The 22,724-nt window shown below is 41.9% G+C and overlaps 2 protein-coding genes across 6 annotated transcripts in view; one reads left to right on the top strand and one right to left on the bottom strand.

Moving 5' to 3' along the window:
* Window positions 1-10,827: 10,827 nt before the first annotated feature.
* gbp (glycogen synthase kinase binding protein) lies at window positions 10,828-12,410 on the bottom strand. The gene has a single exon (XM_068031580.1). It carries the CDS (start codon window positions 12,155-12,157, stop codon window positions 11,621-11,623), a length of 537 nt encoding a protein of 178 aa, XP_067887681.1. The 5' UTR covers window positions 12,158-12,410; the 3' UTR covers window positions 10,828-11,620.
* The window catches only part of LOC137369892 (probable C-mannosyltransferase DPY19L4), a 114,070-nt gene continuing 102,978 nt past the window's right edge, over window positions 11,633-22,724 (top strand). For all 5 annotated transcript variants that reach the window (XM_068031574.1, XM_068031576.1, XM_068031573.1 and 2 more), the window contains exon 1: window positions 11,633-12,815. In XM_068031574.1, coding sequence (XP_067887675.1) covers window positions 12,803-12,815 — 13 coding nt within the window. In that variant the 5' untranslated portion in view covers window positions 11,633-12,802. The remainder of the gene's footprint in view (window positions 12,816-22,724) is intronic.

Here is a 22,724-nt window from a genome sequence, read left to right as displayed (position 1 = left end):
ATTGGTGGGAATGCGTCAGGGAGCCATCCTGACTCGGCTCCCCACTAATTTCCTGGCCCTTCCACCTACATGTCCTCCACCATGGGGCGGAGAAAATTCAGTCCATTAACTCTGTTTTTCTCTCACTACAGATGCTGCTTGATCTGCTGAGCATTTTCTCTTTTTAAGTCTAAAGTGCTGACCAGCTGTTAGAAGTCATCTTGCTTAAGCCAAGCAAGATAACCCAATGGTGTGAGAAAGTGTCCTGCATTCTTTATTTTGCATAATTACTCAAATATAAGTTCTACTGTTGAATTAAGTGAGTCAAATTATAGCTGTCATTCACTATGTTTGTCTTACTATGAAATAAAGCAACATTGATTTGTATTGGGTCTCGATTCACCAAATGTTTGCTAGTCCACTTTGGAAAGATTGAAGCAGTGCATGTGTGAAAGTCATGAATATCCTGTTCAGGTCACATGGGAGTATTATTGTTACATCTCAGGTTACATCATCGTAGAAGTAAGTGTGGGGGTAATGTAAGACCGTTTACAAAAGCAACTGAGGACACTGAACCCAAGACGGTATCTATGTCAAATCTGAATTTCTAACAGATTTGGACTCTTTTCAACATCCTAGATGAGCCTATATATGTTCACACATGTCATCAGGGGTCTGCAGAGTGTGATTGTGAGTGGGAACCATAGCTAACTTCTCCTCTCATTAGCTAGAGGAATTAAACCAGATTGCAATACAACCCCCAGCTAAAATCAGATAACAGCATAGATTGAAGATTAAACCTGGAATTTAGCTGACCTGTATGGTTTAGTAAGTTATCAGCAAGCTATGCAACACACGCTTGCACCAAGGACTCATGTCTTCTGAGAAGCAGTCTGAGTCAGCTGAAAATGAAGTTCTAAAGTCTCATCACCTGGCCTACATGAGGTATTTATTTTGTGAAAAAAATCAAATTTACACAAACCACCTTTTAAACATTTTCAATGTTAGGATGAATTTTACATGAACTTTTTCAGTTAGAATCTGGACTAACTAGTCTTAAAGGTTCTACTTCATTAAGTCAAAGCAAAGGACAAAGGCTACAACAAATAACACGGTTAAAATCATGTTAGTTTGCGATATGCTCTGTCCTTTTTAGTTGTTGGTTTATGATATTTGTATAGCTACAAACAATAACAATGTATGAAGGTTAAACGTGAATTAATAGTAGCTCTTATCTTTCCAGTAACATGACCTTGGATTAATATCAGCCTGCATCATGTTGTTTGTCAGATATTTTTAATCATTGGTGACTAACAGGAAATCTGAGAGCTACCCACTGTGCAACTGATACTGCCATTATATTTGTTTCTATTTTTTTGAAGTTCAAGTCTGTGATAAATTATCTGATCTCAGCTAGTGCAGTGGCATGTCTGCTAAAATTTGTCACGGAGGGAAAATAAGATCAGTCAGAGTTCCTACTTCCACAGTTGATCCTGCTGGGCTATGTGCAATATAGACATTGTGTAAGAAGAGGACTAGGCTCTGCTGGGATGCCCCTACCTTCAAATAGCTGCAACACTCACTATGCATGATCAACAGTCATTTGGCCAAGATAATTAGAAGGTAGCTGTACTCCAGCACAAGTCAGCACCTTCAGGAGAGGAGTGGGGAGTTATGGAAATATGTGCATCATGTCTGTCCAAATTAGGAATAGGATTGGATGCCTGGAGGCTAAATCTGCCAATTATCTAGTTTATCCTTGGTCTGACAAGGTGGTGTCTGCAGTCTTGTGTTTATTACCGTTTTAAACTTGTTTAGTAAATACTGACTTTTTATATTTGTACTAATGCAAAAGAATCAAACATACACTAGGAAGATAGGAACAGGAGTAGGCCATTCAGTTCCTTGAGCCTATTCTGACATTCGTAGATTATGGCTGATCTGTATCTAACTGCCATCTAACTCCCTTGGTTCCATATCCCTTAATCCCCTTACCTGATGAAAAACTATTAATCACTGTTTTGAAATTTTCAATTGACCCAGCCTCAGCAGCTTTTGAGGCAGAGAGATTCAGATCACTCTATTTACCCACTTGACATTTACACTATGGCAAGGTGCAGGCTTTTTTATCCATTGGAATGAATTGAGAAATCACATTTATTTATTTTTAAATGTGCAAGCCATGCTTCCCTGTTGCTACAGGCAACATTGTACGGAATCATACAGAGTGGAAAGTCCCAGATTTTATTTACAAATTGTACTAGATAAAACTGATTTCAGCCAGGATTGCAGTTGGGGCACTCAAATTCACTTTTTTGGGAATGTGGATGTAGGGATTGATTCGTAGTAGTGATAGAAAGAAAGTGGGGGCAATTTTGGCCAAATATTTTAGGTGCTAAAGAGGTAAAGTGGTGGCCAATATGGGCTCTTAAGCTGCAATACCAGTTTAGCCACTGTTAAGTGTACGATGCTATCTTGGTAAAGGAACTGAAGCCAACACTAGTAACAGCTACCCAGAATATTGTTAAGGGAGTGCTGGAAAATGGGATTAGAATAGATAGGTGCTGGGCCGAAGGGCCTGTTTCTATGACTGATTGACAATTAAATTGTTTGCTAGCACATTAAAGAGGCTGCGCACCATTTTGGAGGATATCACGTCACTTAACGACCTCTCCCGACAGCAACCATAGGTGACAACCTGGTGAAGCGACAACACAGGACTATCTGCGTGCCAAACAGCTAAAGCAACATGCGATAGACAGAGCTAAACAATCCCACAACCAATGGATCAGATCTAAGCTCTTCAGTCCTGCCACACAGTCATGAATTGTGGTGGACAATTAAACAACTAACAGGAGGAGGTGGCTCCACAAATATCCCCATCCTCAATAATGGGGGAGCCCAGCACATCAGTGCAAAAGATAAGACTGAAGCATTTGCAACAATCTTCAGCCAGAAGTGTCGAGTGGATGATCCATCTCGGCCTCCTCCTGAAGTCCCAGCATCACAGATGCCAGTCTTCAGTCAATTCGATTCACTCAGCGTGATATCAAGAAACAACTGAAGGCACTGGATACTGCAAAGGCTATGGGTCCTAACAACATTCCTGCAATAGTACTGAAGACCTGTGCTCTAGAACTTGCCGCACCCGTAGCCAAGCTGTTTCAGTACAGCTACAACACTGGTATCTACCGGCAATGTGGAAAATTGCCCAGTTATGTCCAATGCACAAAAAGCAGGACAAATCCGACATGGCCAATTACCGCCCCATCAGTCTACTCTTGATCATCAGTAAAGTGATGGAAGGTGTCATTGACAGTGCTAGCAAGTGGCATTTGTTTAGCAATAACCTGCTCAGTGACACTCAGTTTGGGTTCCGCCAGGGCCACTCAGTTCCTGACCTCATTACAGCCTTGGTTCAAACATGGATAAAAGAGCTGAACTCCCCACTGGTTGGAGTCGTACCTAGCACAAAGGAAGATGGCTGTGGTTATTGGAGGTCAATCATAGTCCCAGGACATCACTGCAGGGTAGTGTCCTAGGCCCAACCATCTTCAGCTGCTTCATCAATGACCTTCCCTCCATCATAGGGTCAGAAGTGGGGATGTTTGCTGATGATTGAACAATGTTCAGCACCATTCGCGACACATCAGATACTGATGCAGCCCATGCCCATATGCAGCAAGACCTGGACAACATCCAGGCTTGTGCTGATAAGTGACAAGTAACATTCGCGCCACACAAGTGCCATGCAATGACCATCTCCAACAAGACAGAATCTAACCATCTCCCCTTTACATTCAATGGCATTACAATTGTTGAATCCCCATATCAACATCCTGGGGGTTACCATTGACTAGAAACTCCACTGGAGTATCCATATAAACACCATGGCCAACAAGAACAGGTCAGAAGCTAGGAACCCTGCAATGAGTAACTCACCTCCTGACTCCCCAAAGCCTGTCTACCATCTACAGGGCACAAGTCAGGAGTGTGATGGAATACTCTCCACTTGCCTGGATGGGTGCAGCTCCAACAACACTCAAGGGAATATGCAATGGATGATAGGACCCTATGGAAGTACAGAAGGTCAGAGGGACCTTGGTGTACTTGTCCATAGATCACTCAAGGCAGCAGCACAGGTAGATAAGGTGGTTAGGAAGGCATTTGGGATACTTGCCTTTATTAGCCAAGGCATTGAATACAAGAGCAGGGAGGTTATGATGGAGCTGTATAAAATGATAGTTAGGCCACAGCTAGAGTCCTGTGCACAGTTCTGGGCACCACACTATAGGAAGGATGTGATTGCACTGGAGAGGGTGCAGAGGAGTTTCACCAGGATGTTGCCTGGGCTGGAGCATTTCAGCTATGAAGAGAGACTGCAAAGGCGAGGGTTGTTGTCCTTAGAGCAGAGAAGGCCGAGGAGCGACATGATTGAGGTAGACAAAATTATGAGGAGCATGATAGGTTAGATAGGAAGAAACTTTTTCCCTTAGTGGAGGGGTCAATAACGAGGGGACATAGATTTAAGGTAAGGGACAGGAGGTTTAGAGGGGACTTGAGGAAAAAATCTTTCACCCAGAGGGTGGTTGGAATCTGGAATACACTGGAACACACAAAAGGTGGTAGAGGCAGTAACCCTCACAACATTTAAGAAGTATCTAGATGAGCACTTGAAACGCCATAGCATACAAGGCTACGGGCCAAGTGCTGGAAAATGGGATTTGAATAGTTAGGTGTTTGATGGCCGGCACGGACACAATGGGCTGAAGGGCCTGTTTCTGTGCTGTATAACACTATGACTCTATGACTGTAAGCTCGACACCATCCAGGACAAAGCAGCGCGCTTGATTGGCACTCCATCCACAAACATTCACTCCCTCCTCCACCGATGCACAGAGGCAGCCGTGTGTACCATCTACAAGATGCACTGCAGCAACGCACCAAGGCTGCTTCGACAGCACCTTCCAAATCCGCGATCTCTACCACCTAGAAGGACAAGGGCAGCAGATGCATGGGAAAACCACCACCTGCAAGTTCCCCTCCAAGCCACACTCCATCCTGTCTTGGAACTATATCGCCATTCCTTCACTGTTGCTGGGTCAAAAACCTGGAACTCCCTACCTAACAGCACTGTTGGTGTACCTACCCCACATGGACTGCAGCAGTTCAAGAAGGTATCTCATCACCACATTCTCAAGGGCAAATAGGGATAGGCAATAAATGCTGGCCTGGCCAGCAACGCTCACATCCCCATAAACAAATAAAAAAAACAGGGGTAAACAAGTCATTGCCGAGAATTTCAAGTGCTAAGGTATATTATCTTTTACTGCTCACTTCCTGCTGGAGGTTTGAACAGAACCTTTGAAACACACCAGGCCACTTCCTGGGACACTTTATCAAAACTTCACCAACACTCTTATCACTATTTACTCTGGAAATTTACCTAAAAATAGTCGTGCTGTGCTACTCTATTGGGCACCTTAGGAGAAAGGATCATCACATCTTTCTAAGGGTCCCCCTTGGTCTGTTGGAGAAATGGGAGGAGGAGATGAGGCCAGGTAAAGCAACATCAGCTGCTGCAGTAAAGTGGGACAGGAGGGTGGTGACCTGTTTCTCCCCACTGCAGGTACAGGACATCCCTCCTCCTCTGGACCTGCTTCACCAGGACCTGGAGTGCTGCGTCCGAGAATGCGTACACCCTCTCACTCGATCCCTGAAACAGGCATGTCTTGTTAGTACAGCACCTATTTAGTACCTGTTCTAACCCTTTCAGCAAAAGAAACCCCTGTGTATCTTTGAAATGGGAAGCAAATTATATCTGCACTTACTGGTGCAATTATCTCCTATCCTGTACCCCATTTCCTCTGAAGGCTACACTTGTTATTGACTCCCTGTGGCATGTAAAATTGTCCACATTATACATTGAAATATATCAGTCCTCTAACCCACAATGGTTTTATTAGTTATGCCATGCATTAATAGAATAACAAAGCATTATATAAGCCTGGTTTTTCTATAAATGTCTATAAAACCAGTTGGAGAATTAATTCTCTTGAATTTAGATCATTAAATAAATGCTCTTAAAAAGACAATGAACATGCCAAAAGATTTACAGACCTTTGGCCTTTCCCTGCAGATCATCTTGTCCTCGGGTTAGGTAGTATCCTTGATATATTGCTTAAGAAAAGTTGACTCTCACTGCAGTGCTCAAAAGCTTGACAGCTGGAAGAATGGTTATTATAAAGAAGACAACAAAAGCATTTCCCCAGAAGCTATCCTTTTCCATAATTTCCATTTACAAACTGATTCCGCTGCAGATTACCAAATGATTAAACTCTTCTATTGCCTAGGCATGCCCCATAGAGTTTGATGCAGCTCCTCAGCTGATTTATAGAAGATCACACCTTACAATGCACCTAAACATCACAGCTTAATGATATTAAAAGGCCTAGAAAGTAGCATGATTGTTGTCACTGAAATGAGGAACATGAAGGCATACCAACTGCTCTGCATTATTCTTTTCAGTCTGCAGGATGTTGAGTGGCCTGCATACTTCCTTCAATTGTAGACAGCATGAGAAAGGACAAAAACATACAATGGAGGATTCACATTATTAAAAGAAACATTAGTTTAAAAAAAAAACTAATGTTTAATATCCAAATGGATTTCCCATATGGCATTATCAATTTACTAGGTATGCCCTGGAATCTCCAGGAATTCAAGATTAACTGCCTGGACACTGCTGCGAGCAACCCAGGAGAAAAATCATAGTGGAATTTTAAAAAGTCTTTCTTTTCATTTTCTTTGGACATTTTCATCTTTTTCATTTTAAAAATGTTAGCAATTTGGGAAAAAGGCTGTTTGACTCTGTAGGGCAGTTGCAAGTAGAAGATCATGTGATGGAACCTAGAGGAATATATCCAGAGTTGGCAATCCTACTCCCATGGCATTGCTTACAAGTAGTCGGGAAGCCAGAGTGAGGCTTATGACCTTTACCATGACTTGCTGCAGACTAAATGTGACAGCTGTTTGCCCATCACTGTAACAGAGCACTTTTACAGAAGGAATGGATCACATCACTGACAAGGTAAAAAGTATTATATATATTACTGATATTCAGATCAAACTTTAAGATGACAACAACTTCATTCTTTCCTGCCCAAAACCTCTTATTCCCAATTATTTACATTACAAACATTTACACTGTTGCTGTATTTCCCATGGAGGATTTCCAATTCCTGCTAAAGCTGTTGTTGGTGTAGCAGTACACAAAGGTGGGTTTTTCCACAGCCAAGTCTCCAATGATTGCCATGAGTCTCTAATGATCGGCATCTGAACAGGCAATCATTTGCCATAGCCAACATCTCGTTGACTTACTGACTCCAATGTGCAAGATTAGCATCAAACCACTTTGTAAACACTTATTAGTTTCAGCACATCATTCCTGATACCAATGGAAAACAAATCTCATCCCAAACAAGTGCAGCATTTTTATTTGATCACCTATACCATATAAAACACAGAAAAAAATATTTTTTGCAGCTGTTATTTGTAAATCTGGTGTTGAACACATTCCTGGGTGTTGTTGTTTAGCAATGGAAAACTGCAAGATATATTTCTCTCATATATACAATTTTGTTATAGGAATCCACATCCCATGAATAATAAAAAAAGTCCCTGGTCCTGTTCTATCTGAACGTTATGTTACATAGTCCATTCTATTACTGCCACGTTATGGATTTTTTGAACATTTGTTTCCAGATAAAGGATTCAGATATAATTTCTTTTTAAAAATCTGCTTTTAGGGTACAGCTTGCTTTGAAGGAGATAGTTTCTCAGGACAATCCCCTGTGCATCCCACATCAGTAGTCAGGCAGAGTTTGGTTAATATGCTCGTCAGAAATTGGATTCTTTAGAGGCTAAAAAGATGGAATTTGTTAGCTTGTCTGGGTAATTCAGAGGACACCTCTCACTCTTTGATTTCTGTTTGTCATTGAGTGAGGATAAAGATGCGAGAGTAAAAAAAATTTTGAAACAGGCCAGCTGCAAAGGCAGTCAATTTTTCTTTAGTTAGGGGAAATGCTGAGAGCCTTCACTGATGGAAGGAGTTTAAAATGCTGGAGGATAGTTATAAGACTTCCTGCTTAAATCAAGCCAGGTGACCTCTTTAAGTTGGGGTATTGTGGAATAAAGCAGGTTAATGATTTAAACCAAGGCTTGCCTCATCTATTGTTTATTCAGTCTGCCTTTGCAGAGATTAAAGAAATACATGTGCAAAAGACACAGAGCTCCAGTCCAGGTAACGGGTGTTTTCCGGTTACACCCTTGAGTTTTGCAATCATGAGTAGATAGTTTTCTGTTTATTTGTTCTCCATTGGGTTTATATTGCTACTTTTTATTTGTTCCCATTTCGTAAATTTGGTAAATAAGTGGCTGTTTGAATTAGTCATGATTTTTTGCTCCACAAACTTGTGTGATAAGACAAAGCATCATATTATTCAGCATGCAAGTACCTGCAATATATTAATTACCTATTTCCTGGAACATGATAAACATATACTAACTGTAGTATGGCATATACAATAAAGATCTATAAACACTGACAGAACAATTGCGGCAACAAACCCCTCCCTTGCATGAAGGCTCACATGTCTTGAATTCCAGCTTCTGCAGGTAGAAGCAATTCATCCATAGCCATTACTCAAGCAATTCTATGAGGTGGGTATTTTCAATGCAGGGCTGGGGCAAAAATATAGGAATAATTAGAATAAAATTTACTTTTGCTTTCCTGTTCCTGTTGCACTTGTGTTTTCTCATGGTGTTCTTCTATTTTGCTTGGCACTGTACTGTCTGAACTTTGAATACACTCATTCTGTAATTTACTTTCACTTGTCTCATTATTTTCTCTTCTGGCTTTATAGGATCTCTCAACCTGTTCTACCATTTACTCGATTCATAGCCTAATCATTACTTTTATATATGCTTTCTATTTCTCTTGTCTTCCTGTAACCCATTAACCATTTCTGTTTTCCAAGCAGCTAAGAATAGCTACATGCCACCCTGAAACTGACCATGTTTTGATGGTCTGGACTCAACTCAGTTCCTTCCTTTTTCTGATACTGATGGTTTAGCTTCTGAAAACTGACTTCAGGGAAGGACAAAACTATTCTCCCTGTAGACATTCCATTAACTAAATTCACCAATTCCAATTGTACTGGAGTCAACAAGTGTTGGAAAAGTGGTGATTCATACTACTACATCGAAATGGCAGATCCAGACCCAGTTAGATTTGTATGCACCTTCAAACTTTAAACAGCAGTGAAAGGAAAGCTATGGACAGAGGCAATGTTAGATTGCACTATTGTTTCTTCGCTAATTACGAAATCCAAATAATGCATCTTTTGAGCTAATTTCTTGACAAATCTTTGAAACAAAAAGGAATTTTCCCAAAATAAAAGTGATTTATCAAATAATTTTTCCTTCCATACAAATTTTTAATTTATATAATTTATTCAGAATTAACTGATTGTGGGTTTAGGCAGATTCAAACAAAATAACTGCAATAAAATTGCCCATTGGTAGTACTCCTGAGAAATGTGATTATCAAATAGGCATTTTTCAATATGCCATTTGCACCATGTTTGTACTTAAGAGCACATAACTTAAAATTAATATTAATTTTATATGAGTGGCACAGTGGTTAGCACCTCAGCCTCACAGCTCCAGTGATCCGGTTCTGGGTACTGCCTGTGTGGAGTTTGCAAGTTCTCCCTGTGACCGCGTGGGTTTTCGCCGGGTGCTCCGGTTTCCTCCCACAGCCAAAGACTTGCAGGTTGATAGGTAAATTGGCCATTGTAAATTGCCCCTAGTGTAGGTAGGTGGTAGGAGGATGGTGGGATGTGGTAGGGAATCTGGGATTAATGTAGGATTAGTATAAATGGGTGGTTGTTGGTCAGCACAGACTTGGTGGGCTGAAGGGCCTGTTTCAGTGCTGTATCTCTCTATGAATTTTATTGTTTAAAGCACAGGAACACTGCAGTTTACTGTTTTGGCGCAGTGGTTGGGCGGCACAGTGGTTAGCACCGCAGCCTCACAGCTCCAGCGACCCGGGTTCAATTCTGGGTACTGCCTGTGTGGAGTTTGCAAGTTCTCCCTGTGTCTGTGTGGGTTTCCTCTGGGTGCTCCGGTTTCCTCCACAGCCAAAAGACTTGCAGGTTGATAGGTAAATTGGCCATTATAAATTGCCCCTAGTATAGGTAGGTGGTAGGGGAACATAGGGACAGGTGAGGATGTGGTAGGAATATGGGATTAGTGTAGGATTAGTATAAATGGGTGGTTAATGGTCGGCACAGACTCAGTGGGCCGAAGGGCCTGTTTCAGTGCTGTATCTCTAAATCTAAATGTGCATTAGATTGCAGATTTATGTTTCAGCCCATTCCAGCACTAATTCTGCTATTCGACAGCCACCACTGGAAATTTACAGCAAATTACAGTTGCATATCCATGAAAGTGTCAAGAAATGGCAAAATATTTCAATACTTAAAGTGCACGTGGTCTACCAGGACCCCTCTTCATGCAAATATTCACTACTCCTAACAATGCTGTGTGGACCTGACTTAAATATAAATGGGTGAAGAGTCCTACCCCAACGCACATCAGGATATATATTACACACTCCTTTATGATTTCCTTATTTGTACAGAAAACATCAGAAAAAAATCAGTCCCTGTGGTTGTCATGCACCAAACCACATATTTCCTTTCTAACTGAATAAACCCATGCAAATGAACATAAGTAATGCAAAGTATATTCAAAGAAAACAAATAAAAACAGTTGTTTAACTGCCATATTTTATTCAACACATCAATTCCTGGATAACAGGAACAACAAAGTACTCCGTTACGAAGTATACATTCTTATTTACTGTTTGCTAAAATTAAGTGGCTATTAAATAACAGCGATCTTAACCCTACTTTTCCATTAAACCAGGTCCCAAAGCCAGTGGGGTACGACACGTACTGTAAACAGTTCACGGAATTCCTGGTGAACTGTGTCTAGCGTTCTTGGAATGCGGGTTGGCTCGGCTTAGCTGCCATGTGTTATTCAGTCCACCGCTGATAAACGGTTTGGGGAATTCAAACATTTGTGGAAACGGTCAGTCAAAACACGGAGTCCAAAGAGAAACAAAAAATTCAAGGTCAGCGTGATAACGACCTTGCGGCGTCCGACTCCTTCAAAAAAAAACAAGCACCAGTGTGATTCGCTGCTGTAAACATGTGTTATGTAACCTCAGCTATACCCGTTCAAAAAATACAATCTTTAGATTGAAGCCAACATCCAAAAGATTGTTTTTGCATCGTTTGTTATTTTTTAAAACTCTGTAGCCATAGTACTGGTGCAAACTTGGATCCCAATGGTTTTGTTAACTTCCCTAAGAATATCGTATAGTGCGATAAGACAAATCTTTTTTTTAAAAAGCTTTTAAATTTCACCCCGATATTCGGTAGCCCTGTGTCAATTCGCGTGATGATCAATGTTCTTCAGGGTAAGCTACCTACACTAATAAAGATTTTTTTTTGTTGCTTTCATTCTCTTCGTTATGTTTGCGAGTATTCTTGTTAATAAATGACCCCTACCACTACAGCGCGAACTTCTCGGAGTAGATGTGTGCATAGTGGTGTCGATTATGGAGGCGCCTCACTGCCTCTTTAATCAGATTGCCGGACGACAGGAGCTGTTCGAGCTTCTGGTGAGCGTGGTACTGGTGTTGTGGCGCCGACTCGGGAGATGGCCGCATGCTGTGTTTGCCGGTGCTGTTGGCTGCGGAGACTCCAGTTGCTGCCGGCCCCGGATCCCGCGATCGGTTTGGAACGCTGTAGGGCTTGTTGCGACTCGGAACCTTCCAGCGCTCGATACAACACATTCCACACTTGGCCGAAACACGCGGCTCCTGCTGCTGCTGTTGTTGTTGTTGTGGGTACTGTCGTTGGTGATGATGATGTAGCTGATATTGCTGCTGTTCTTGCTGCTGCTTTGTGCCTCCGCCACTGCTGCCGTTGGGGATCCGCTGGAACTGTAACGTCTCCCCAATTTTAACCACTAAAGCGTCGATCTCCTTCGAGTCTACGGTGACGGCCTGTTCGAGGAGGAGGAAGCTCTCCCTTCGCCGCGGCATGTTATCTCCGCTTTGTTTCTCTGCTGCTGCTGGCGGTAGTAATTCCTCCCTCTGTCGTTTTCCTTTTGGGAGCCAGTCGAACACACTAGCTTATATTTGAAAACATTGTTTCGGTCGTAAACAAACTTTTACTCCCAATCTCAAAAAATATATTAATTGTACAAAAAAGGCACTGAGGCTGTTGAAGGAAGGTATTCAGCACGAAGACCCACTCCGCTCCGCGCCGAGTCCCGCACGCATACACACACACACCCTGCCTTTCAGTTGTAAACAAAGGCTGACGTCAACTCAGAAACGCCTATTCCGAGCATGGGGGAAACCAGATGTTGCCGTATTTATAAATGCGTAACGCTGTAGTTTTTTTCCACACTTCAGTGTTTTATTTTAAACTGTAATTAGTGAACTATGGGATTTAGTTAATCAGAGCTGGAGTTGTGTATGATCTGACTTGTAACTGAACAGTTTGCTCTTTAGCTCCCCCTCCATCGGGACGGTAGTGGATTAGGCTCAGTGGAAGAGAATGAATGGCAGACTACGTCACTGGTTTGAAACAATATGCCACATGTTAGAGTGGAGCACGGGAGGGAGGCGCCTTATTCTGGGCTTCTCACTAACACAGGAAGCTTCACTGGGAAATAGCAACGAATGGGCTGCGATTGTATGTATTTGAAGACTTAGACCGTTGGGGTCCACGTGCGTATGCGCAAAACTAATATATGCATATGGATGCAGAAGCATTTATGTCTATATATATTTATAAATGCACAAACATTTTTACATATTTGGTGGAATTTTGCTGTGTACACACTCTTGGCGTAGAATAGCTGCATAGCTAGTTGCTCCAGTAATTTATGCAATATTTATAGTCAGTAGCCGGAACTGTAGCTTAGTCAGAAGCAGATAACGATCGGTAAAGGGTTCTTTTTCGTACCCCTTCCCGCAATTGGCCTACGTGGTTCAATAAATAACTCAAATCGAAACTAGGGTTTGCTAATTATCTATAAAATAACCTACCTAAATAAACAAGACTTAGTCATAAAGAATTTCTGCCTATGACTCTTGTTTTTCGAATGAATAACGAAGCACTGAAGGCTCACTGTCAACATTTTTATATGTTTACAAAATATAAAATCTGGTTTAATTGTTATTTGTTTTTGATTTAATCCCGCCATTCATTTTCTTCCATTCACTACAATCAGCAACAAACACACATAAGTGATGGCTATATATGACCTACTGAACGGCAATGGGATTTGGGCTGTACAGTAGCCACAGTCAAAATCTTAAGAGAGGAAGAAAAATACCAAGAAAAATATATTCTTTAAAAAATATGTAATCATTCGCACAGACTGTTCACCTCCATTTTTTATGTGCTACAGTTGGAAATTAATGTTGTGGTATGAGATATCAACAAAAGAAGTCTTTTCAGTGGTCTTGCTGTCCCTTGCTTTTGTTACCTCCAGACTTGGCTATTCCAATGCTCTCCTGGCCAAACTCTCACCTTGCACCCTCCATATTTCAGCTTATCCATAATTCTGCTATATTCTATATTCTAACTCGTACCCAAATACTGTTCATCCATTATCCCTGTGCTCACCGACCTATATTGGCTCCTGGTCTGACAATGCCTTGATTTTAAAATTCTGATCCTTCTGTTCAAATCCCTTGGTGGCCTCGCCTCTCCCTCTTTGTAAAAACCTCCAACTCTACAACCCTCCAAGATCTCTGCGCTCCTTCAATTCTGGCCTCTTGCACATTCCCAATTTTCTTTGCACTGCCATTGGTGGCCATGCGTTCGGTTATCTAGGCCCTATAGGAATTCCATCCCTAAATCTCTCCATTTCTCTAAATCTCTACCTCTCTTCCCTTATGATGCTCCTTAAAACCAATCACTTTGACAAATCTTTTTGTCACTTCTCCTCATAGCTCCTATGTGGCTTGGTGTCCAATTTTGTTTGATAATCACTTAGAATTATTGAATCATTGAAATTTACAGCTCAAAAGGATGCCATTTGGCTCATCGTGTCCATGCCAGCTGACAAGGAGCCATCCAGCTCTTGGTCAGTAGCCTTATAGGATACAGCACTTCAAGTGCATATCCAAGTATTTTTGAAACATTATGAGGGTTTCTGCCTCTACGACCCTTTCAGGCAATGAATGCCAGATCTCCACCAACCTTTGAATGAAAAGATTTCCCCTCGAATCCCCTCTAAACCTCCTACCTCTTACCCTAAATCTATGCCCCCTGGTTATGGACCCCTCAACCAAGGGGAATAGGGCCTTCATATCCACTCCATCTAGACCCCTCATAATTTGATACACTTCAATTAGATCTTCTCTCAGCCTTCTCTGTTCTAAAGAAAACAACCCGAGCCTATCCAATCTCTCTTCAAAACTAAAATTCTCGAGTCCAGGCAACATCCTCGTAAATCTCCTCTGTACCCTCTCTAGTGCAATCACATCTTTCCTATCATGCAGTGATCAGAATTACAGGAAGTACTCCTGCACAGTGGCGCAGTGGTTAGCACCGCAGCCTCACAGCTCCAGCGACCCGGGTTCAATTCTGGGTACTGCCTGTGTGGAGTTTGCAAGTTCTCCCTGTGTCTGTGCGAGTTTCCTCCGGGTGCTCCGGTTTCCTCCCACAGCCCAAAGACTTGCAGGTTGATAGGTAAATTGGCCATTAGCAATTGTCCCTAGTATAGGTAGGTGGTAGGGAAATATAGGGACAGGTGGGGATGTGGTAGGAATATGGAATTAGTGTAGGATTAGTATAAATGGGTGGTTGATGGTCAGCACAGACTCGGTGGGCCGAAGGGCCTGTTTCAGTGCTGTATCTCTAAACTAAACTAAACTACTCCAGCTATGGCCTAACCAGTGTTTTATACAGTTCCAGCACAGCCTCCCTGCTCTTATATTCTATGCCTCAGTCAATAAAGGCAAGTATCCTCTATGACATCTTGACTTATCTACCTGTCCAGCCACCTTCAGGGATCTGTGGACATGCACTCCAAGGTCCCTCTCTTTCTCTACACTACTCAGTATCCTACCATTTATTGTGTATTCCCTTGTCTTGTTAGTCTTCCCCAAATGCATTCCTCACACTTCTCCTGATTGAATTCCATTTGGCACTGTTCTACCACCTGACTAGTCCATTGATAGCTCCCTGCAGGCTACAGCTTTTTTCTTCATTATCAACCATATAGCCAATTTATGTATCATCTGTAAACTTCTTAATCATAACCCCTACATTCAAGTCCAAATTATTGATCTATACCACAAAAAGCAAGGGACCTAGTACTGAGCCCTGCGGAACCCCACAGACCCACTCACAAAAACACCCAACAACCATTACCCTTTGCTTCCCACTTCTGAGCCAGTTTTGGATCCAACTTGACATTTGGCCTTGGATCCCAAGGGCTTTTACGTTTGTGACCAATCTGCCTTGTGGGACCTTATCAAAAGCCCTGCTAATACCCATATAGACTACATCAAACGCACTACCTTCATCGACCCTCCTTGTTACCTCCTCAAAATTCAATCATGTTAGTCAGACACAACCTTCCCTTAACAAATCAGTGCTGACTGGCTTTGAGTAATCTGTGTCTTTCTAAATGAAGATTTATCCTGTCTGTCAGAATTTTTTCCAATAATTTTCCCACCGCTGAGGTTAGACTGACTGGCCTGTAATTACTCGGTCTATCCCTTTCTCCCAGTTTAAACAATGATACAACGTTAGCTGTCCTCCAGTCCTCTGGCACCACACCTGTAGACAGAGGATTGGAAAATGATGGTCACAGCTTCTGCTATTTCTTCTCTTGCTTCCCTTAATAGCCTAGGATACATTTCATCCAACCCAGGGGGTTAATCTACTTCCAAAGATGTTAAACCCCTTAATACTTCCTCTCTCATTATGTCAATTCCATCTAACATTTCACACTCCTCCTCTCTGATTGCAATGTCTGTATCATCACTCTCTTTTGTGAAAACAGATGCAAAGTACTCATTAAGAACCATACCCATATCCTCCGCCTCCACACACAGGTTACTCTTATGGTCCCTAAAAGGCCCTACTCTTCCTTTAGTTATCCTTCTGTAAAGCATCTTGGATGTTTTACTACATAAAAACACGATATATGTGCAAGGTGTTATTTGTTTTTTGTTTCATTTCCTTGTCCAATAATCAATCATAGATAGATAGAAGGAGGCTGTTCTGTCCATCATTCCTGTGCCAACTCTCTGAAAGAACTATTCAATTTATCCCACTCCCCTGCTGTTTAGCTCTGCTATTTTTTTCATTTTAAGCAGATATTCAATTCCAAACATGAACTGCAGCGGTTCCAGAAGGCAGCTCACCACCACCTTCTCAAGGGCAATAAATGCTGGCCTAGCCAGTGACGCCCACATCCCATGAACGAATATAAAAAAAATTCCTTTTGAGAGTTACTGTTATATTTGCACCTCCCTTTCAGGCAATGGATTGCAGATCATAACAACTTGCTGTATTAAAAAAAATTCTCCTCATATCCCTTCTCGCTTTTTTGCCAATTGCCTTAACTTTGTGTCCTCTGGTTACCAACCCTCCTGCCAGTGGAAACAGTTTCTCCCTATCTACTCCATCAAAACCCCTCATAATTTTGAATACCTCTATTAAATCGCCTCTTAACATTCTCTGCTCCAAGGAGAACAACTCCAGCTGCTCTAGTTCCTCCTCATAACCGAATTCCCTCATCCCTGGTTCCATTCTGGTGTATCTCATGTGCACCCTCTCCAAGGCCTTGACATCTTTCTTAAGTGTTGTGCCTACACTTTAATTGGACACATTACTGTAGTTGAGGTCTAACCAGTAATTTATACAGGGTTAGCATAACTTCCTTGCTTTTGTACTCTATGCCTCTTATTTATAAAGCCAAGGATCCTGTATTTTTTAATAACTTTATCAACTTGTCCTATCACCTTCAAAAATATGTGTATGTAAATCTTCAAGTCTCTCTGTTCTTGCACCCCTTTAAAATTTTACCAGTTTGTTTATAATGCCTCTCCTAATTTGTCCTTCCAAAATGCACTACAGCAAACTTCACAGCATTGAATTTCATCTGCCACATATCTGTTCTTTTGGAATTATCATCACTGTTTCCTAATATTTTCAATTGCATCCTTAATATTCACTCTGTCTCAAAATTTTAAAAAGTCATATAAATGAGAACCAGGACAGCAAGTAAGTAATACGATTTAGAGCTGAGAGGACAACATTTTTTCCAGGTGATTCTGTGTATATACTGAGGGTTTGGAGACCATGAATTGGAGACTGACTGGGTACACATTTAAGAAGTAGTGGAAACTAGGTTTAAAAAAAAACTTGGTAACAGGTAGTGAGACTGAATGACTAACCTCATGGTGAATTTGGACCTAAAACTGATTTTATTCATAATCTGGATATTTCCAAAGACACCAGCACTGAAAATGCAAAAATACTGAGATTCATATCCTCATAAAAGGGAATTCAGACTGATAGTTGGAGGGTCCATGGCAGATGGTGCTTTTCCTCACCACATAGGGTCTTGGAAGAAGCTCTCCAGGAGTGGGGCCCGGGTCATCTCCCTTCAAAATGCATAGGACTCAAAGAAGCCTGGTTCAGTGATGAAGAAAACATTTGGTAGAAACAACAGGGGTTATAGCACAAATACTTATGCGAACACATGCACTGAGGAGCAACAAAGATCTGAGATTGTGAAAGATCATGGAAAGAGTGGGGAGACAGGCAAAAAAAAAAGTGAATTTTGAACAAGAGATTGTTCTAGCCGTAGTCCCAAAGGCATCTCTCCCCATTAGAGAGACAGTTTGAAGTATAGCTTGAGGGTCACCACTCCTCAAGCATGGGGCAAGGTGAGGAGACAGGCCTCTATGAACTCCCACAGCTGGTATGGGGATTGAACCCATCATACACTAGCCAACTGAGATAACCAATTCCCCAGAACAAGCAACAGAATTTGGAAATAGTTATTTTAAACTGACAAAATGGTACAACATGACTTACACTGTCGAATTTTATGTACAGCAAGCAAATATTAAAGAAAAAAATGCTATATTACACAACCAGAAAATTCCAAAATGCAAAGCAGATAGACAACCTCAGGCTCTTTAATTTTTCATACAACACTAACAACAGCTTGCATTTATATCGGACCTGTAATGTAGAAAAATGTCGTAAATTGTTGATGTTTGTAACTCAATTTTGCATGGCAAGAAGAGAAACGCAGGTGGAGGAATTGTATGAAAAAGACAAAATCCAGAAATATTTGTTTGTGATTAAGGGAATTGAGGAGCTCTTGCTCCTGATGGAGGGAGACGAGCTGTTTAAAACAATGAGAGACCGTGTAGATGGTTCAGTAAAGAATGAAGAGTTCTCTGTAGAGAAAGGGTGGAAGCTATTGTGCTATGTTGCTCACTTCCTGCAAAGAGAACCACAAATGGCATGGCCGAGGTATGGTTACATATTAGAAAATTCCTATTGGGAAATTGACTAGTATGGATACAGGTAAGATTGTGTTGGAGTCAATGACTGATACTGCCTCGGAGGATGCAGATTGGCAGAGTTAATATCCATGGCCTTTCAGAGCAGACAAATGTAAAAAAGTTCCATAAAAAAAACTCTGGGTTGGACACTTAAGATGTAACAAAAAAGTTAGGAAAAAGAGAAAGAAGTTAAAAAGCCAGTGGAAAAATTAAAATTGCTGTGAGAATGAAATAGGATAAATGCTTTCAGCATTTTCAGTATTTATTCAAAAAGGAAGAGGCTGCTAGATTTTGGTTTTAGTCTCTGAAAGTACTTGTGAATGTGTGAAAGTTTGCTGCTGGCTACATGATCTTAAAAGTTAATGGTAATGTTGTTTGTTGTATTTTTGGTTTAGTCTGGCTCACAGAGATTTCTGAGTCTTTGGAATTTAACCAATAACTATTTATTACATTTCAGGAACTATATAAAATTTACTTAAACATGTCTAACTCCTCTGATGGTCATGATGCTTCTTCTTCTCAAGTCTCTTTCACATGTGTTCTCATATCATCATCATAGTGTTACTCACACTATTCCAGACATTAACCCTTTCAAACCCTTATACTACATTATTAACTAATAACCTGTTGAGCAGAAACTGCTGCTGACTTCTGTTTTGGTTTTGATATGATTTGGAGTAATTGATGAGTGTTTGACTAAATTATCAAATTTTGAAACTGATCTTCTGTGGATGGCGACTACAGGCAGTTAGTGATGCAAATTATGGGAATAGTTACTTGATGCGCAACTTGGGATTATCATGAAAAGTTTGGCATTTGAAAGTTTGTAACTCATTACAGGAATAAATATTTTTAAGGTGCATGAAAGTGAATGGTTGTTGAATGTGCCTTTCAATTTAAGATTGTGGCGCCAAAATATTGGAGAGTTAAAATAATAGGAAAAAGAAAATGTGTTTGAAAATTTGTTTTAGTCCTTTTAAATTAAAGACAGGTGGTGTGGATTTATTTTGACTGAAATACCACTGGGAAGTTTATTCAAAAAAATAAATTAAAAAGCAGCTTTGGAGATTCGAGTCAGGAAACTGCTGTTGTGTGATTGACTCCATACTCACCCATAGAACCATAGAAAAGTTACAGCACAGAAGGAGGTCATTCAGCCCATCATGTCCGTGCTAGCTAAAAAATCTAGTTGCCCAATCTAATCCTACCCTCTAGCACCTGGACCATAGCCCTGCAGGTTACAGCACATGTCCAGGTAACTTTTCGATGAGTTGAGGCTTTCTGCCTCCACCACCAATCCGGGCAGTGAATTCCAGACATCCACCAACCTCTGGGTAACAAAGTTTTTCCTCATGTCCCCTCTAATCCTTCAACCAATCACCTTAAATATGTGCTCCCTGGTAAATGACCTCTCCGCTAGGGGTAACAGGTCCTTCCTGTCTACTCTATATAGGCCCCTCATAATTTTGTAAACCTCAATTAAGTCATCCCTCAACCTCCTCTGTTCTAAAGAAATCAACCCTAGCCAATCTCTTCTCATAGCTGCAACTTTCAAACCCTGGCAACATTCTGTAAATCTCCTCTGTACTCTCTCCAGAGCGACGATGTCCTTCCTGTAATTTAAAATAAATTTATTCATGGGATGTGGGCATCGCTGGCAGGCCAGCATTTATTGTCCATCCCTAATTGCCCTTGAGAAGGTGATGGTGAGATGCCTTCTTGAACCACTGCAGTCCATGGGAGGTAGGTACACCCACAGTGCTGTCGAGTTCCAGGATTTTGACTCAGCGACAGTGAAGGAATGGCAATATAGTTCCAAGTCAGGATGGGCTTGGAGGGCAACTTGCAGGTGGTGGTGTTCCCATGCATCTGCTGCCCTTGTCCTTCTAGGTGGTAGAGGTCGGGGGTTTGGAAGGTGCTGTCGAAGGAGCCTTGGTGCGTTGCTGCAGTGCATCTTGTAGTTGGTACACATTGCTGCCGCTGTGCGTCGGTGGTGGAGGGAGTGAATGTTCGTGGATGGGGTGCCAATCAAGTGGGCTGTTTTGTCCTGGATGGTGTTGAGCTTCTTGAGTGTTGTTGGATCTGCACCCATCCAGGCAAGTGGAGAGTATTCCATCACACTCCTGACTTGTGCCTTGTAGATGGTGGACAGGCTTTGGGGAGTCATGAGGTAAGTTACTCACCGCAGGATTCCTAGCCTCTGACGTGCTCATGTAGCTATGGTATTTATATGGCTACTCCAGTTCAGTTTCTGGTCAATGGTAACCCCAAAAATGTTGATAGTGGGGGACTCAGCAAATGATAATGCCATTGAATGTCAAGGGGAGATGGTTAGATTCTGTCTTATTGGAGATGGTCACTGCCTGGCACTTGCTTGGTGCAAATGTTACTTGCCACTTATCAGCCCAAATCTGGATATTGTCCAGGTCTTGCTCCATTTCTACACAGACTGCTTTGGTATCTGAGGAGTTGCAAATGGTGTTGAACATTGTGCAAATCATCAGCAAACATCCCCACTTCTGACCCTATGATGGAGAGAAGGTCACTGATGAAGCAGCTGAAGATAGTTGGGCCTAGGATGCTACCCTGAGGAACTCCTGCAGTAATGTCCTAGAGCTCAGATGTTTGACCTCCAACAACCACAATCATCTTCCTTTGTGCTAGGTATGACTCCAAACAGCGGAGAGTTTTCCTCCGATTCCCATTGACTCCAGTTTTGCTAGGGCTCCTTGAAGCCATACTCGGTCAAACGTTGCCTTGATATCAAGGGCAGTCATTCTCATCTCACCTCTTGAGTTCAGCTCTTTTGTCCATGTTTGAACCAAGGCTGTAATGAGGTCAGGAGCTGAGTGACCCTGGTGGAACCCAAACTGAGCGTCACTGAGCAGGTTATTGCTAAGCAAGTGCTACTTGATAGCACCGTCGATGACACTTTCCATCACTTTAGTGATGATTGAGAGTAGATTGATGGGGCGGGAATTGGCTGGGTTGAACCTGTCCTGCTTTATGTGTACAGGACATAGCTGGGCAATTTTCCACATTGCAGGGTAGATGCCAGTGTTGTAGCTGTACTGGAACAGCTTGGCTAGGGGTGTGGCATGTTCTGGAGCACAGGTCTTCAGTACCATTGCCGGAATATTGTCAGGGCCCATAGCCTTTGCTTGATACAGTGCCTTCAGTCGTTTCTTGATATCACGCTGAGTGAATCGAATTGGCTGAAGTCTGGCATCTGTGATGCTGGGAACTTCAGGAGGAGACCAAGATAGATCATCAACTTGGCACTTCTGGCTGAGGATTGTTGCAAATGCTTCAGCCTTATCTTCTGCACTGATGTGCTGGGCTCCCCCATCATTGAGGATGGGGATATTTGTGGAGCCACCTCCTCCAGTTAGTTGTTTAATTGTCCACCACCATTCACGGCTGGACGTGGCAGGACTGCAGAGCTTAGATCTGATCCGTTGCTTATGGGATTGCTTAGTTCTGTCTATCGCATGCCGCTTACGCAGTTTGGCACGCAAGTAGTCCTGGGTTGTAGCTTCACCAGGTTGATACCTCATTTTGAGGTATACCTGGTGCTGCTCCAGGCATTCCCTCCTGCACTCTTCATTGAACCAGGGTTGGTCTCCCAGCCTGATGGTAATGGTAGAGTGGGGGATATGCCGTGCCATGAGGTTACAGATTGTGGTTGAGTACAATTCTGCTTCTGCTGATGGCCCACAGCACCTCATGGATTCCCAGTTTTGCATTGCTAGATCTTTTTGAAATCTATCCCATTTAGCAAGGTGGTAGAACCACACAATATGAATCTGGTGACCAGAACTGTCTGTAATATTCCAGCTACAGTCTAACCAGTGTTTTATACTGTTCCAGCATTACATCCTTGCTTTTGTATTCTATACCTTGGCCAATAAAGAAAAGCATTCCATATGCCTTATTGGTTAGTTTGTTTCTACTGTGCTTACCCACTGTTCCTGTTTTTAAAATTTTTTTTTAATGTTCGTGCTTGGAGTGCTTTGTCTTTATAGTCAATTCACATCCTCTCTGTACTAACGCT

Source organism: Heterodontus francisci, chromosome 5, assembly GCF_036365525.1.
Source record: "Heterodontus francisci isolate sHetFra1 chromosome 5, sHetFra1.hap1, whole genome shotgun sequence".
NCBI classification, from domain to species: Eukaryota; Metazoa; Chordata; class Chondrichthyes; order Heterodontiformes; family Heterodontidae; genus Heterodontus; species Heterodontus francisci.
Note: the sequence above shows the minus strand (reverse complement) of the source record. Positions and strands in the feature narration are given on the sequence as shown.

Bases quoted from the DNA above. Each gene is read 5' to 3' on its own strand.
- gbp (XM_068031580.1), bottom strand. From the start codon at position 12,157: ATGCCGCGGCGAAGGGAGAGCTTCCTCCTCCTCGAACAGGCCGTCACC.